This window comes from Oryza sativa, chromosome 1 (assembly GCF_034140825.1).
Source record: "Oryza sativa Japonica Group chromosome 1, ASM3414082v1".
Taxonomy (NCBI): domain Eukaryota; kingdom Viridiplantae; phylum Streptophyta; class Magnoliopsida; order Poales; family Poaceae; genus Oryza; species Oryza sativa.
In genome coordinates this window covers 42,820,465-42,836,000 of record NC_089035.1, presented here as the reverse complement: position 1 = coordinate 42,836,000, position 15,536 = coordinate 42,820,465, and the positions used below count along the sequence as shown (strand labels likewise).

At 41.0% G+C, this 15,536-nt stretch overlaps 2 protein-coding genes across 3 annotated transcripts; both read right to left on the bottom strand.

The window, feature by feature from the left end:
* Positions 1–110: 110 nt before the first annotated feature.
* LOC4325416 (probable NAD kinase 1) lies at positions 111–5,999 on the bottom strand. Of its 2 annotated transcripts, NM_001401832.1 has the most exons (11): positions 5,785–5,999; positions 5,545–5,661; positions 4,074–4,263; positions 3,824–3,943; positions 3,453–3,745; positions 3,227–3,321; positions 3,012–3,118; positions 2,298–2,371; positions 1,747–1,825; positions 1,227–1,534; positions 116–841 (listed from the first exon to the last, which is right to left on the bottom strand). In NM_001401832.1, the coding sequence occupies exons 1-11, from the start codon at positions 5,809–5,811 to the stop codon at positions 536–538; spliced, it is 1,716 nt and encodes a 571-aa protein (NP_001388761.1). In that variant the 5' UTR covers positions 5,812–5,999; the 3' UTR covers positions 116–535. The 2 variants fall into 2 exon arrangements, with proteins under 2 accessions (NP_001388762.1, NP_001388761.1); NM_001401833.1 differs by lacking the exon at positions 5,545–5,661 and having other exon boundaries at positions 111–841.
* Positions 6,000–9,931: 3,932 nt separating this feature from the next.
* LOC4325415 (disease resistance protein SUMM2) lies at positions 9,932–15,536 on the bottom strand. The gene is made up of 3 exons (XM_066306741.1): positions 15,341–15,536; positions 11,547–14,611; positions 9,932–10,742 (listed from the first exon to the last, which is right to left on the bottom strand). Exon 2 carries the CDS (start codon positions 14,514–14,516, stop codon positions 11,631–11,633), a length of 2,886 nt encoding a protein of 961 aa, XP_066162838.1. The 5' UTR covers positions 14,517–14,611; positions 15,341–15,536; the 3' UTR covers positions 9,932–10,742; positions 11,547–11,630.

The window sequence follows — 15,536 nt, the reverse complement described above, 5'->3', positions numbered from 1 at the left end:
CATGCATCAGTTGTGATTTGTGGAAACTGGAGTGAAGCTTCCACTGCTCCACACCCTCAATTGGCGGATTGCATGAACACCAAACTGTAACAGCAGAGTACGCAGGGTTTCCTTTCCATGGTCAAATTATTTCATTCAGATCATGGGGGTACATATATATACCAGTATACATGTTGTGTTTTTACACTTCGATGACTTGTCACCGGTATCTACTCTCCCATGCTACTTCAGATGCTAGTGCACATCAGTATATGTTGCCTGCCACATCTACTGTTATACATTCATCATGGCACAGTGTATTCTCGATACTTTCTATTTCGATTCATTCTTCAGTCCCCAGTACTTACCCCAAATCTACACGCAGCAGCCTTCTAGTATATGTATATGTATATGTATATGTATATGGAATGGTAACAAGCAACAAACTCTGCTAGGTACATTTATCCGCTCGGTGTTAGCTGGACTCGTGGGAAACTCTTCTGATGGCCAGCTGAAACTCTCAACTCTGACACTGGACTGTATCCAGGAGCTGGGATCAATCACGCGGGCCGTCGAATGACTGGGACTTCCTCAGGTTCCAGTGGAGACCCTCGTGGATGCTGCGTAGGAAATCGGTTGTTGAATCCACCAGGCAAGCCGTGGGCACAGGCCATGGAGAAATGCTGCAGATGAGAGCATCCCCGGGTGACAGCAGCTTCCGATCTTTGCCATCGAATGATGCCCAAGCTTGGCCCCTGCTGTTATGTGGCACTTGTACGCGCAGGGTCACATATTCAGGCAGTATCAAAGGCCTGAATGACAGGGAATGCGGGCAGATCGGCGTGAATAGGATTCCTGGGACCTGCATATACCAGCACAACATTTGAGACCACCAAAATAGAGTCGACAAGTTATGTTGAGCAGCTGGACAAAGGAAATAGCAACATTTCATGATTGTAACTAGGCCTCAAAAGGTTAATTTATAGACATTGCTAATTTGCTACAAGAATTACAGGTAGTACAGGGTAGCCTATGTTTGTGAAACAGATCAGATTCTGGTGTTCAGTGCAACTTATCTAAACTTCTGAACCACATTACACAATTTTAGAACCAAGGGGAAAAAAGCTTCACGATTTATTGCAGAAATCTAAGGGGGTGTGATTAGGAAATGCCCAAGAAGATAATCCAATAAAATTAATCAGTAAATACTCAAGTGCTAAGGATGTATCATGCGATGTAGGGCATACCTGTGGATGAACCATGGATCCTCCAGCTGCCAATGAATATGCCGTGCTTCCAGATGTTGTTGATATGATCAGTCCATCCCCTTGTACACATGTAACGAAAGAACTATCACAGTAGCATTCCAAGTAGGTAAGGTAAGATGATATTCCACGGTCAATTGTGACTTCGTTTAACACTAAAATTGGCTCCTCAGTCTCAAGTTCATCCTTTGCTGCATCACGGATTACATGGCACTGTAGACGGTTTCTCAATGTGATGCTAAATGGTCCATTCAGCACATTGTCCAGACAATCACGATATTGCTCACTTGCTGAAAAGCATGTTAAGGAGGACAACATGGATAACACAAATGTTAACAGGAGAGCAGGGAGCTTCATGTGAGATTTATCGTCTAACAAGCAGGTTTCTTTTAGACCAAATCCAAACTTACTAAAAATGTAGATTGGATAGCAAAACAGTAAGAACCAGTCACTACACAAAACGATATCGAGAAAGCAGTCAACATCCATAATAAAAGGATACGGAAAGGTGTCATGAATCCCAGTGATCCTAGGGAGAAAGCAACAACCGGAGGAACTGGCCCTTTGAACAAAGACGCAGCCTGTTAAGAGATTGATTCACCATGTATTTAAATGTCAGCCCAGCAGAGCAATGTACAAAAACTAGTAACTAGTACAAATTGAGAAGCAATTATAGTTTCAAATGCAGGAATAATCAGTCGCCTAAATATGGAAGAACAAAGCAATAAATATCAGGTAAGTTGGTTTTGATAGCTAATTTGTACTAGAACCTTCCAACTTTTGATTTTGATAGGTCAGAATCAGAAAAGAACTCTGCCTAACTGTGAAGAAGCAATTCTCATGATAACTTATGCTGCAGGCACCGACAGACCTTCCATTTCAGCTGTCAGCCAATTCTACCCCACATATGCCATTAAACTAAGCAATATTGATTATTGACTAAATATATGGACCTTTGGAAAAAAAAAAAGGTTAATCCTCTAGTTGGTCTGATTCGATCAAAAGATACAGTGGTTGAGGCAGAACTCTAGACAAAGAATTGAATTTACTTACCCATAAAACAGTCCCATCACCACCAAGAGTTACAATGAGATCAACCTTTGTGTGCAACATCTTTTTCTCCTCATCTATCAGAATTATCTAATTAGTTGCACAGATAAGGGAGAGTGCTAGGTGAATGAATAGAACTACTTTACTCAAACAAGATGTCTAATCTTCCCATTTGATACAAAATACAACTTTATAATGTGTATCCAATTCAATGCCAAGAATGATTTGTACCGACATCTAGTACAAGGATATTACTTTATTGGGATGTGATTGGAATATTTCAGAAAATTCCATACAGAGGTAATAAACATCACAAATTCAAGCAGTAGAAGGGGATTTTTACCGAAATCTTTATTGAGATGTGATTGGATGATTTCATAAAAATCTAGACATAGGTAATAAACATCTCGAATTCAAGCAGTAATCAACTAATTCAGTTCTCATTGTAAATTTTGCCCCCATGTAAAACAAGATAGGATACATAAGGGTGATAAAGTAAAGCAAAAGCATGCCCGTACTATATACCCATGCCATTTCGGCAGTAATCAACTAATTTAGTTATCATGAAAGTTCTTTCATTTTTCAGAATATCAATGACAAGGAAAGGGTTCATAACTGAAACACCATTTTTTTTTCTCTTAAGCATATGAAGTATTTCAAAAGAAAAAATATGAATCAGCATGAAACTAATGTATTAAATCAATAGAAATGCCTTACCATCATCCCATGTTTGGATGAAATTGTAGTAGGAATCTTCTGTTAAGAGTTCCTTGCTAACACGTGGCTCTACAACAACATTTATCTTTTTATGTTCCTTAAGCCATCTGCAGAAAAATAAATAGTACATTTAGCAGTGCAAACACAATACTTAAAACGTGCATGCATCTGTCAGATATTTAGGGCATTTAAAATATAAAAATCAAAGAACACACCTGACCATTTCAGCACAAAGAACATGCACGGAGTTAGAATTAGGTTTGGTTATGAAAAGAACAGTTTGTGGCGAGGATTCCCATTTCAGCAAAATCTGAAATAAAAAAAATCGTTGTAACAGAAATAGATGTGCATAAGAGACGATTCATTGGTCTAGTTATTCCAGCTACTGGAGTGAAATAATTAGAATAATATTCTTGACTGTTCCAGCACAGGAGGACTAACCTGCTTGTTGCTGCGCTCTGCTGTTGTTATATCTCCCTTTTCAAATGATACAAAATCATGCTTGTGCTGGCCGTTTTTATCCCCATTGCATCCCCATGAAAGTCTAAATGATGCCTTTCTACTCACCAGCTTGTGACTAGATCGGGGGTTAGGACCAGGACTTTCATCCTGAAGAACCTCATGTGAACATATACCATGATTTCCACAACATCCCGCTTGATCAGATGCAGGCGTCTCCAGTGTTAGTTGGCTGGCCAACTTTTCTAATTCATTATTGGCACAACTGCCATAGCCTGCACAAGGTAGAATTCCAATTTAGATTTTTGGAGATAGCTCCTGGAATAGCAACTACGAATGTATACAAAACTAACCTTTGATTTTTCTCTGCTGTTTGTGTGCCATCTCTAATTCATATTTACGCCTCCACTCTTCCGCCTCAGCTTGAGCAGCAGCTTTCCCTTCTGCAACTCGTCGCAATGCTTTTGCAACAGCTTCAGTTTAAAAATAAACTATATTTATCAATATTTTGTTTTTTGAATGCAAGTGAAAGGACTGAAAGGTATATATAACTGTAGATAATCAGGAATTTGGTAGTGCCATGTAAAGCTTTTGTCTCCTTACTTCTCATAGCTTCTGAAAACTCAACAAGGTGTGCATCGGTTGACTTGATAGGAGTTTGAGCAAGGAATTCATAAGCTGCTTTCTCTGATTCTACTGAACTAACTGTTGAGCTAACTGTGGAGATGGACCCAGACCCAATTTCACTTTCATGTGAGGTCACAGTATCATGGTTTACTCTCTCATCAGAAACCTGCAATGCAAAGGAACTGGTAATAAGCTCTATAGTCTATCCCAACTGGCTTCAGATTTTCAAATGGAGCAATGGACTAAGCTTTAAACTTAACCTGAGAAATAAACCATCCCTTAACTCTTTGTTGGGCTTATTTTGACGCTAACTAGAAATTTTAAACTCGAACATTACATTAAAATTCGACCCATAGTCCCATACAATCAAGTACATGATCCAGTAACAGTAACTTCAAATTTGATGTCCAATACGCAATTACTCCCCACATTTCATATTATAAGTCGCTTTGACTGTTTTCCTAGTCAAACTTCGTTAAGTTTAACCAAGTTTATAGAAAAATATGGTAGTATTTTCAACACAAAACAAACATATTATCAAAATATATTCAATGTTAGATTTAATGAAACTAGTTTGCTGTTTTATATGTGACTATTTTTTTCTATAAACTTGGTCAAAGTTTGACTAGGAAAAAATCAAAGCACCTTATGATATGAAACAGAGGGATTACAAGACTACATAATGGTACTCTCCAAAATCGTCCAATTTCAAATATGGAAATTCCTAAAGGATTAGGCTTGCTAAAAACTGTGAGTTTAGGCCCAAGCATTTTTATCCGTTTTATGACCTATTTGGAAATTTTCTCACAATGTTTGCATGGCTCCCACGAGAACTCATGCCCAATGCCTGGAAACCAACCATTGAATTCTAGGAAAACGGGTCAAAACAAAATAAAGAAGAATGCACAATAAGGGTGCAGAGGCTCTACATGACCACCCAAAAAGAAAATCTGAATTCGTTTTGTGCTTGTGTGCGCAAGCTCTCTCCTTGCGCCTGCGTGCTCCTCTTTTTCTATTTTTATCTTGTACAATTTTCACAACTTGCTTTTAAAAAAATCAACGAAAAGGTAGGACCGTAGTGGTCTCCCCTCCCCCTCCCCCTCCCCCTCCCCCTCTCCCTCCCAAATAATAAAAAAGACAGAGTTGGACTCAACACAACGTGCCTTACAATGCGAAAGTCTATGGCCAAGTCTTCCCCCACAAAAATGGGGGGGACACGAGCTCATGACCTCTGGTCTTCAAGCTTGCCAATGATGAGGCAGAGCAATGGAACATTGTGAAACACATTGTTTTTGTGAAAGTAGCATGACTTCTAAGGACAATACCACACAGTACAGACTCCCCTAATGCTAAGCAAGCGATAGCAAAGAAGATGACTACGAGACGTGATGGAAATGGACACGCATCCTTGCGATAATCCAGTACCCAATCGAGAGCACGCACGTACCGGGTCGACCAATGATCTGAAGCTTGGGGCAGTTGGGATTGGGATGGGCGCTGGGCTAAGGCTCCGGAACCTGGAATCCGACCGCGCGAACCGAATTCCCTCCGAGGATGCCAGCTTCTGGCACACAGAGAGAAACCAAACCACCCATCAGCGAACCCCAAAAACAGATTTCAGAACCACCCTCCCCGAAATGCTCAATTCGAAGCCGCAGCCACGCAGATTGCCAAAACCCGCGGTTACCTTGTGCGGAAGCTCGTCGAGCGACATGGCGGCGCGATCCGGCGGTTGGCTCACCCTCACCTCGTCGTCGTCGCACCAAAAAGGAAATTCCGGCCTCGGCTCGGGTTGGGTTTGGGGAGGGGAGGGGAGGGAGAGAGGTGGGTGGTGGACTGGTGGTTGGGTGGTGAGAGGCGACGCCGACGCGAGGCGACGCTGTTGAGGAGGAGGAGCACCACCTCCACCTCCTCCCCCCGATTCGGTTATTTATCGGCGAAGCAGGAGGCCACCGGGAGTTGACACCAACGGGGGGCTGACAGGTGGGGCCAGGGGGTGGGTGGGTCCCGGTCGCAGTGAGGCTACGACTGACGCGTGCGCTGATGCCGCTTTGGGTTGGGGTGTGGGGTGTGCGTGGCGTGTGGAGCCGAGCGCTTTCGTGGTTACTGCTGCCGGCAAGCAGCAAGCTAAACCGGTTTGTTTGGTTGGTTGGTTGGTGGGTCTGTTCCCTTTCCTTTTCCCGTTCCCGTTTTCATCCCATCATATACCAGAATATTTCTGTCACTTGGTTAGTTATTATTTCAATTTTGAAATTTTATAACTTAATATTATCTTAAACACCAGTTGTTTCAGTAGATATCTTGTTTGATTTCATATAAGAAAAAAAAGGGTAATGTTACCTCTTCTCTATAGGTATTTATAGCAGGAGAGAGCCGTACCTCGAGATTCTTATATTTTACACTATTTTTCTTAAAATTATCCTAGAAAAACTTGTAGCTCTAATATCTTTTTAAGGACTACAAAATCATTAAAACCGGTAAACATATTTTATAGTACTTTGCGGAATCCTTTGGTTTGCATTTCAGCAGCGTGGAATCGATAGTCACTCGGCGTGCCCCTTTTGCGTTTAGGCCATTTCCAACCCAATGACTAGGATAGTGTCTATAGCATTAAATAAGCTACCACCTAGGATGAAAAATGATGTGGCAAGTGAATAAATGAGAAAAGAGAAGGAAACAATGGTTTCTACACAATATCCAAGGCATCATGTGAGATAAATAGCATTAAATCTAAGTATGGAATAGTGGTATTTGCATTGGAAGAGTAGTGTCTAGTACTAGTTTCTTGATGATGTGGAGTTTATGGAAACTATGTCTAGTGTCATGGGTTGGGAATGGCCTTAGGATCTTGAGACGGTGAAACACATCCTCCTCGACTATGTGTTTGCTCGGCAGGTCTGGTTGCGTGTGCTATCGCCTCCCTGGCTGGGCTGCTATCTCTTCCCCATGGCAGCTGGTTCCAGAATTGGTGGCTGTCCTTCAGGGCCTGCTTAGTTGAGCATCTCCATGCTGGCTTTGACTTCCTAGTGCTCTTGATCGCTTGGCAGTTGTGGAAGGAACGAAACACTAGGGTTTTCGACTCTGCGCTCTCTTCAATCTCAGTGGTTCTGAAAATCCATCCACTCAGAGGGTCATACGTGGTCTTTAACTAGCATTGCCGCTTTTGGAGACTTGTTGGGAGTGTAGCGTGGCTCGGGCCCTTCCTGCTACTTGGAGTTTGTGTTTAGCTGCCGTAGTTTTATAAGCTTCAGCTTTTTATTTTACTTTTTCTCTCTTCTCCTGGCATAAGCCGGTCTAGCTAATTGTGTTGTGTAACTATAACTCTTTTCTTCTAATATATTGACGTGCGATTTTTTTGCGCGTTCGCGGAAAAAAAATGTTCCAAGATGAGAGACAACATTTTTACATAGCTGCGTAGTAAGTATATTTCGTTGGCTTATGTTAGATTTGCATCGGATCTGAAGCTTTAGAATTCTCTTGTCTCGACCAATATTCCGTGTATAAAGATACCCTTGACGAGTACAGTGACTTGCCTTTGTATTTTGGGGCACTCAAAGTTGCTTTCATTCTGAACTAGCGTTGGATTAGGTAGCCACCAAACGTACAAGTATACATCTCAGTCGTTATCTGAAAAATTCATCAGTGAAGCTGGGAGTATTCGTCAAATGTCAAATGACATGAACCGCTAAAAGAAGCTACATTTCCACTGATTTGAACTTGCCCCATTGATAGCGACAACCAAGAAAGAATTCATGTCTCAGGATGCTTATTTCTAAAGACTTGACTGACAAATTCTATGTGTGTTCTTTTTTTTGCAAAAAATATGTATTGCATTCATGATCCATTGATGCACATTTCTCCATGAAATTTAACAAGATTACCACCCATTATCTCCAAAAAGAAAAAAAATCACCAGTAGCAGTCAACAGCTGAAAATATCAGAACACCATTATATATATTTATATTGCAAAGAGGCAGGCGTAATATTGAAAAGCAATAGTATATGGCAGAGTCTTGGTCGTCGGCTACGAAAGGTCGCCGCGGACAAAATCTTGTGCGATTGCAGTATAGTGGGGGAGTGGTTGGCATGGCAACAACATGCATGCGAATGCGCAGGTATGAGTGTATGACCGCCCCAAGTCTTGGCCACTCCAGGGACATGAAAAATGAGCAGTTACAATTCGCTTGGACTCGCTGAAAAGTAACGAGCTTTTGTTAAGCTTTGCTCGAATTCAGGCGCATCAGAACAAAAGCGTTTCAGACCAGAGACACACGACTGTTCAAAGTTAAATTTTTTTCTTCAGCGAATCGACTGTTCAAAGTTGAGAGTCCAAGCCGTCCTTCAAGCACAGTTCCAGTTGATTTCTGGAAACAAGAAAGGTAGCCATTGTTGTATTCCAGTCTTCAACAAGGGTAGCCCAGGAAAGTAGTCGAAATGTGAGATAGGGGGGTGTTTAGACCTAGGTATGTAAAGTTTTAGCGTGTTACATCAGTTATTTATATAAGGTGTTGTATAGTATGTTCGGGTACTAATTAAAAAAACTAATTACAGAATCCGTCAGTAAGCCACGAGATGAATTTATTAAGCCTAATTAATCCGTCATTAGCAATGTTTATTGTAGCACCACATTGTCAAATCGTGGAGCAATTAGGCTTAAAAGATTCGTTCCGCAAATTAGTCGTAATCTGTGTAATTAGTTGTTTTAAACCTATATTTAATACTTTATACATGTGTTCAAACGTTCGATTTTATAAAGTAAAATTTTTATGTGGGAAGTAAACATGGCATATAGATGACGCTGACTGCTGCATTGTTTCCGTTGCTTACGATACTCTCAACCACCAGGAAGCGATGGTGTGTTTCTTACTACTATACCCACATGATGGGTACGCCGCGTGTTACCAGTCAGGGGCAGATCGAGGAGGACGACGGTGTCAACGCGAAGAAGGGTGAGGAGGTTTGGGTTGGGCGGCGCGGTGAGAAACGGGGTGGAGGTCGTGCAGGCACGGCTTCGGCTTTCTGACTTTGGGCGGTTGGCAGCAGAAAAGAAGAAAACGCCGCATTTGGTGTGGTGTTGGTGGTCAGCCGCGCGCGCGAGACGCGTCCGTTGAAGCGTCCCTCCAAAGAAGAACGCAGCCGTTGCCGCCAGCAAAGTCAGCCGATCGCGCGAGCCCAACACACATGTACGATCGCGCTCGCGCACGGGAGACCGGAGACTGCGGAAAATGCGTTGCGATCGGAGATGGGACCGAATCGGGCGGATCGAATCGCGGAGGCGCGCGCGCACGCGGCGCGGCGGCTCGATCTGGCCGGGCGGGGGTAGGTGGTTGGTGGTTCCGCTCCGATAGACCTGCGTACGTCTCGCGTGCACGCGACAAGTCCCCATGATCGTCAAGCGCAGCAGATTTTGCGGTCACGAGTACTAGCATGCGGCGTTTCTCTTCCACCGGCAGGCGCAACCAAACCCAACCCCCACCGGCCGGCACAACCCAACCCCAGCCACGTTTTTCACCCGCTAGATTATTACTACCCCCATCTTTTTCACAACTATATACTATACTATATACTCCCTCCGTATACATTATTTTAATGTATGACGCCGTTGATTTTTTAACCAACGTTTGACCATTCGTCTTATTCAATTTTTTTATATAAATATAAAAATACTTATGTCATACTTAAAGAACATTTGATGATAAATTAAGTCACAATAAAATAAATGATAATTACATAAATTTTTTAAATAAGACGAAAGGTCAAACGTTTATCAAAAAGTCAACGACGTCATACATTAAAATACGGAGGGAGTATTACTTACGCAACATAGAAGTGATTGACAAGAGATGTACTTTACAGTGCATTAGCAAGGAGTATGTGATTTTGACCCTAAGTTACCATGTTCAAATCCCATCACACTTACAATTTTTCTTAAAAAATATTTGGAGTAACGTCTCTTTCTCTAAATCTCATTTTTTTAAGTAACTGACAAAAATATTTAGAGTAAGAATCATACTAATAAGGTACATGCACGCACGCTACGTGGTGGAGAATCAGATTCGGTGCAGACTTGTCAGTTGTTATATGATCAACACTAGCCTCGTCGACGGTCGTTATACATCTGTCCCAAATCTACCAATTCAGCAGTGAAGCGCTCAAGACCGGAAGAGGACTGGTCGTCGACTGGACGTTGGACGAGGTACCATCGTCAGGTTAGATGGCGGTTGGCTTCGCCTCTCCTCACCTGTTCTTTTCCCCAAGTATTTCCGGTTCATCTTGGAGCTCATGGAAAATACTCCCTCCGTATTTTATTTTAACGTATGACGCCATTGATTTTTTGACAAACGACCTTTCGTCTTATTTAAAAAATTTATGTTATTATCATTTATTTTATTGTGACTTGATTTATCATCAAATGTTCTTTAAGTATGACATAAGTATTTTTATATTTGCATAAAAAATTTAAATAAGACAAATGGTCAAATGTTAGTTAAAAAGTCAACGGTATCATACATTAAAATGCGGAGAGAGTAACATAGAATCAGTCAATGGATGGTAGTAGTAGATAGGTCCAAGGACTAACATGAGCTCTCGGAACTGACAATGACCAATAATAACAGATCCATTGTATTGTCGTTACGTGCCACCTGCCAATGGATTAGACATGGGAAAAAAGGCATCATTAGTATTAGGAATACTAGAATTACTGCATATCGATTTCCCTAACCACGTAGTGCTTACAACACTTCAGTGAGTTGGTGTGTGATCAGCTTAGATTGAATCATCCTACTTATTTGTGAGCAACTTGCTGGTGCACTAGCTATCTTGTGTTAGTAACTAGTAGTACGTAGTACACTAAACATTCACTGGTTCAACCAATACAGAGAAATGCCTTTGTTTGACTATATTCATATTCAGAGGGTCGTAACTGTTTACTGGCTGGCATAGCACGAGCTCTAACCAATAACCACTCTGACCGTTCACAACGGTCAAGAACACAAGTAATCTGTGTCAACTAAAGTTTAAAGGGAGGAGACCAAAACAGAGACATTTTTTTTTCTTTTAGAAAAACCGAGTTGGTCCAGAAGGGTGAGGTGGTAAGCTTTTTAGTCAGAACTTACACCTTACATTTTTACAACTATTATTTTTAACTCAGTTTTGTAGAACAAATCTTCAATTCAAACTGCCGAGCTGATATGATAAAATCGAAAATGACCCTGCCCAATGTGGAGCAAATCAAAGAGGGAAACAGCTTGTTTGTAGTCAGTGTATAACTACAAAAGAAAGTATAATAAATTGCTTGTGTAATTTTCATATGATTAAATTTTTAAAAAGCATATAATCATTAGTCGTTTTGACCAGCAAGTGAATATCAGCATCCATGAACCTACATGTTCAACCAAATCAACAATTCAACGCACAAGTGAACCATTAACAAGACAAAAACATACCTTGAGCCTTTGAGCACCTCACGTAAGCATTGTTGCACTTGTAGACAGAATGATAAGACAGTGTTGTAGCTGCAATCCCACATTCTAAAGGCTACTAAACTCCTCAGCTTCAAACATAGATTTTAGGAAAGATGTGTAGCGAATTGATGAACTTAAATAGGGCTGCCTTTTGGTGAAGAAAGCTTTGGGTGAGGATGCTACACTAGTATCTAGCTCCGGCCTTAAGGATGCTATACGAGTTTCTGATGCTTTAAAAAATGGAAATAGCAATAAGGGACTGTTTTCATCATCCCATTTAAGATTGTCCCACCATGTTTTCTCCCCCATGACACTCTTTAATTTGACAATTGCATGCCCAAAAGGCAGCCTTCTCAGCTTCGGACAAGCAAACACATCAAAGTATTCCAAAGAAGGAAGGTCTAGGCTAAAGTTACAGAAGTTTTCCAAGCTTGGCAACGAATTCAATTGCAAAATTCTCAGTCGTCGAAATCCCTGGATTGGCATTTCATCTTGTACTTCAGTATTGATTTTATTCTTTATATGGACTAGCTGTTTCATTTTATTGCAGAAAGACACATCCAATTGCTCCAGGTGCGGTAGTTTCAGAATGCAGGACATGTCCATCAGTTGATGGGCTTTCCCTACATAAAGGACACGAAGGTTCTGAATATGCCCCATACTAATCTTCTCAATTCTTGGAAGATCCCAAAAGGTGAGAAACTCTAGCCTCGGAAGATGATCTCCATAACACTGTGGCTTGTTTGTGACAGAGAACTCCTTTAATTCTGAACAGTCCGTTATATTAAGAACAAGGACACTATCTGGTATAGTGAGCGCAAGAGATGTCTCGCCACTCAATTTATATAGACCAAGCAATCTCATGTGACTTCCATGAATATCAAGGAGCTTCTTCAAGGTACTCACTTTCTTGATTGTTATTCCCAGAGCTTTTAGTTCTCTAGTTAAGCAAGATAACTCTTCTATTCTAAACTCATCATAATCCATGTGACTTCTTGAATGAAACCCCTCTTCACAGCCAGCATACCTGCTACCATATAAGTCCAACACTTGTAGCTTTGATAAATTTGGAATAACACCATAGGGTATCTTCTCCAAGAAATCCATGTAGCTCAAATTTAGGTACTTCAACTTTGTTAATTGGCCAATCGCCACAGGCAATGATTTAATGAGTGTTTGGTTCAGTTTGAGACATTGGAGTTCAACTAATGCGCCGATTTCTTCTGGAAGTTCTTTGATGGGAATCCAAGACAAGTCCAAGTATGTAACAGACGATAAGCATTTAAAAAGAGAAGGTGGGATCACATTCAACCAAAAGTTTTGCTGCAGTGACAGATATTGGAGATTGTAACAGCTGATAGCATGAGGAAGTTCACTGATATAATTGCACATGAGCGATATCTTTCTGGCTGACCTCCATTTCTCAATATCCCTGCTATCAATTTTATGAATTCCAACCCCTGCCTGAACAATCCAATTCATGCTTTGGTCAACACAGCCAGAAGATATTGACAGTGCCATATCTCGGATAATGTCATGTATTCTCACCTCCCTATCTTCCAAGTAGCCAGCCTCCAATAAGCAAGCATTTTTCAAGTACTCAATGATGGAGTGGCCCTTGTCATATGCTTCCTCTATAGTATCATACTCTATCAAACCCATCCCCATCCAACAGTCTATCAGTGCAACTTTCCAAATTGAGTAGCCTTCAGGCCACAGAGAACAGCATAAGAAACAATATTTGATCTGTTTATCCTGCAGATAATCATAACTTAATTTTAGCCTAGTGTATATGTGACTAGTATTTCCCATATTTGGGATCTCATGAATGCGGGACTTCTTCAGATATGACAGTGCAAGTGCCCATTCATGACGAGTCCTCTTTGTGGACATTGCACGACCAAGAGTTGCAAGAGCAAGGGGCAAACCCCCACATTCTTCTGCAACTTCCTTTGCTAGGCTTTCAATCCTAACATCTGAACTAATAACTTCTTCTGTTGCTTTTTCTTTGAATAATCGCCAAGCTTTTTCTTGGTCCAAGCATTCCATGAAGATCGTCTTGTGAGCTCCCATATGCCCACAAACACTCTCAGAACGTGTTGCCAGAACTACTTTCTGCTTATTTAGGCCATTAGGATATGGAATGCCAGCTTCAGCTAAATCAAAATAACCCCATAAATCATCTATCAGAAGTAAGAATTTCTTTCTCCTTAAAAAACTTAACAAAAATGAAGCCCGTATATTAATGCTACAACCTGGTTTCAGGAACAGCCCGATCCTTTCAGCAATATCTGCTTGAAGCTGACCTATTCCACTGGCTGTAGATGCCACGACATAAACAACAAGGTCGAATCCATAATTTTCTTTGGTTACACCTAAGAAGTGATTGTTGATTTTTCTGAGCAAGGTGGTCTTACCAACTCCTCCCATTCCCCATATCCCTAAAATTCCAACATTGTCATCTTTGAGGTACTGCAGAACTTCTTTCAAATTACACTCTGTTTCTTCAGTTGAAGGTATGGTGGGCACTTCTTGCACGAAATATGGTGGTACCTCAAATGATACCTCTTTGAATGCACCTTTTTCATGCAACATTTCAGCTTCCTTCAGTTTCTTCGCAGCCTGCATGCCAATTTCGTACTTTGACCAATAACTGAATAATTGCTTTCTCTTCCTCTGCACATTTTTTATCTCATTCACCTCAGTTTCCATCGCTGCTACCTTTTGTAGCCATTCTGTAACTTCAGGATTACATGTTTCTTGCTTCCCCTCAGAGATACTAAGCCGGATTTGGATTTCATTTTTCCTAACTTCTAGGTTTTTGATAGTGTTGTCCAGCTTTCCAATATTTTCTTCCATCTCTATTAGATATCTGAGGCGTGCGACCAAAGGATTCCATAAGTGGGATGCCAAAGTACTAGATATGGAATCAATCAGCATTGGAACATACATGTGTAACAGGAAAACGAGGTGACAAATAGGGCAATGTTTTGAACCAGCTGTTGCTTCAATTAACGAGACAAAGGATGTCGAAATTGGGAGCTGAACTGCATATGAGAAAGTGCAATTTATAATAAGTGTGCGAATATGCATGTCTTTATGCCTGTACTTTCTACCATGTACACATAATTTGAACAGGCATGTAAAGCCCAATACATGTTGTACTCTTTTTTTAATCCCTGTAGTAAAGCACTAAAATTATGTATCTTATTTCTGATATATGTAGTTCAACCTAGACGACAAATCGAAGTTAAAGATTTATATGATGAATATTTTATTGAAGCTATAAAACTATTTTAGGATGAAATCCTACAAAAACAGGAAGAAGATCATTATAGTCATCATGTCATCAGCATCCTTAATAAGTTGATGTCATCTATTTCCATAACTTACTAGTAATTCCAGTTAAACCTAAATAGGAGAAGCCAAGCACTGCTATGCGCCAACAACACCAGATTGAATGACCTCCTTCGGTCATTCCGGCAAAAAAAAACCTAAATAGGAACAGATAGAGCTAAAAGATCATATTGATATTGACTAGGGAACCTAAAACTTCATCAGCAATTGATAGGGCACATGAAAGGCGTCTCAACGCACATTATACACCTATCTTGAATGCATGGGTGATGAGATGTCAAGTGGACGTTGTGAAGCAAAATCAAGAGAAGAACAGATGGCACGACAATTTGTCAGATCAATTATGCATCGTCCTAATAAAAATATTCAGAATCAAATTGGTCACCCAAAGAGGAAACGAAAGGGATATCAGTACTTACAGTCACGGATAGAAGGTCTCGACACGACGAGAGGATGCTGAATTAGGCCACTAGAGGAGATCTCAGCACAATGTGGCCATCAGCTTAGCTCGAGCTGCAAGAGAAGTTTCAGGAAACAGGGAAAGAGAGGCAGACCGTAGACACTGTACAGGAAGGAAACCACAAAATGGTTGCGTGATTTAGTTGTGATTCGGAG

Excerpts from the sequence above, each read along its gene's own strand:
- LOC4325416 (NM_001401832.1), bottom strand. The coding sequence starts at position 5,811 with ATGTCGCTCGACGAGCTTCCGCACAAG. Across the intron at positions 5,662-5,784 it reads TCGACGAGCTTCCGCACAAG|AAGCTGGCATCCTCGGAGGG; the intron begins GTAACCGCGGGT and ends TCTGTGTGCCAG. Across the intron at positions 3,322-3,452 it reads CAGAGCGCAGCAACAAGCAG|ATTTTGCTGAAATGGGAATC; the intron begins GTTAGTCCTCCT and ends TTTTTATTTCAG.
- LOC4325415 (XM_066306741.1), bottom strand. The coding sequence starts at position 14,516 with ATGTATGTTCCAATGCTGATTGATTCCATATCTAGTACTTTGGCATCC.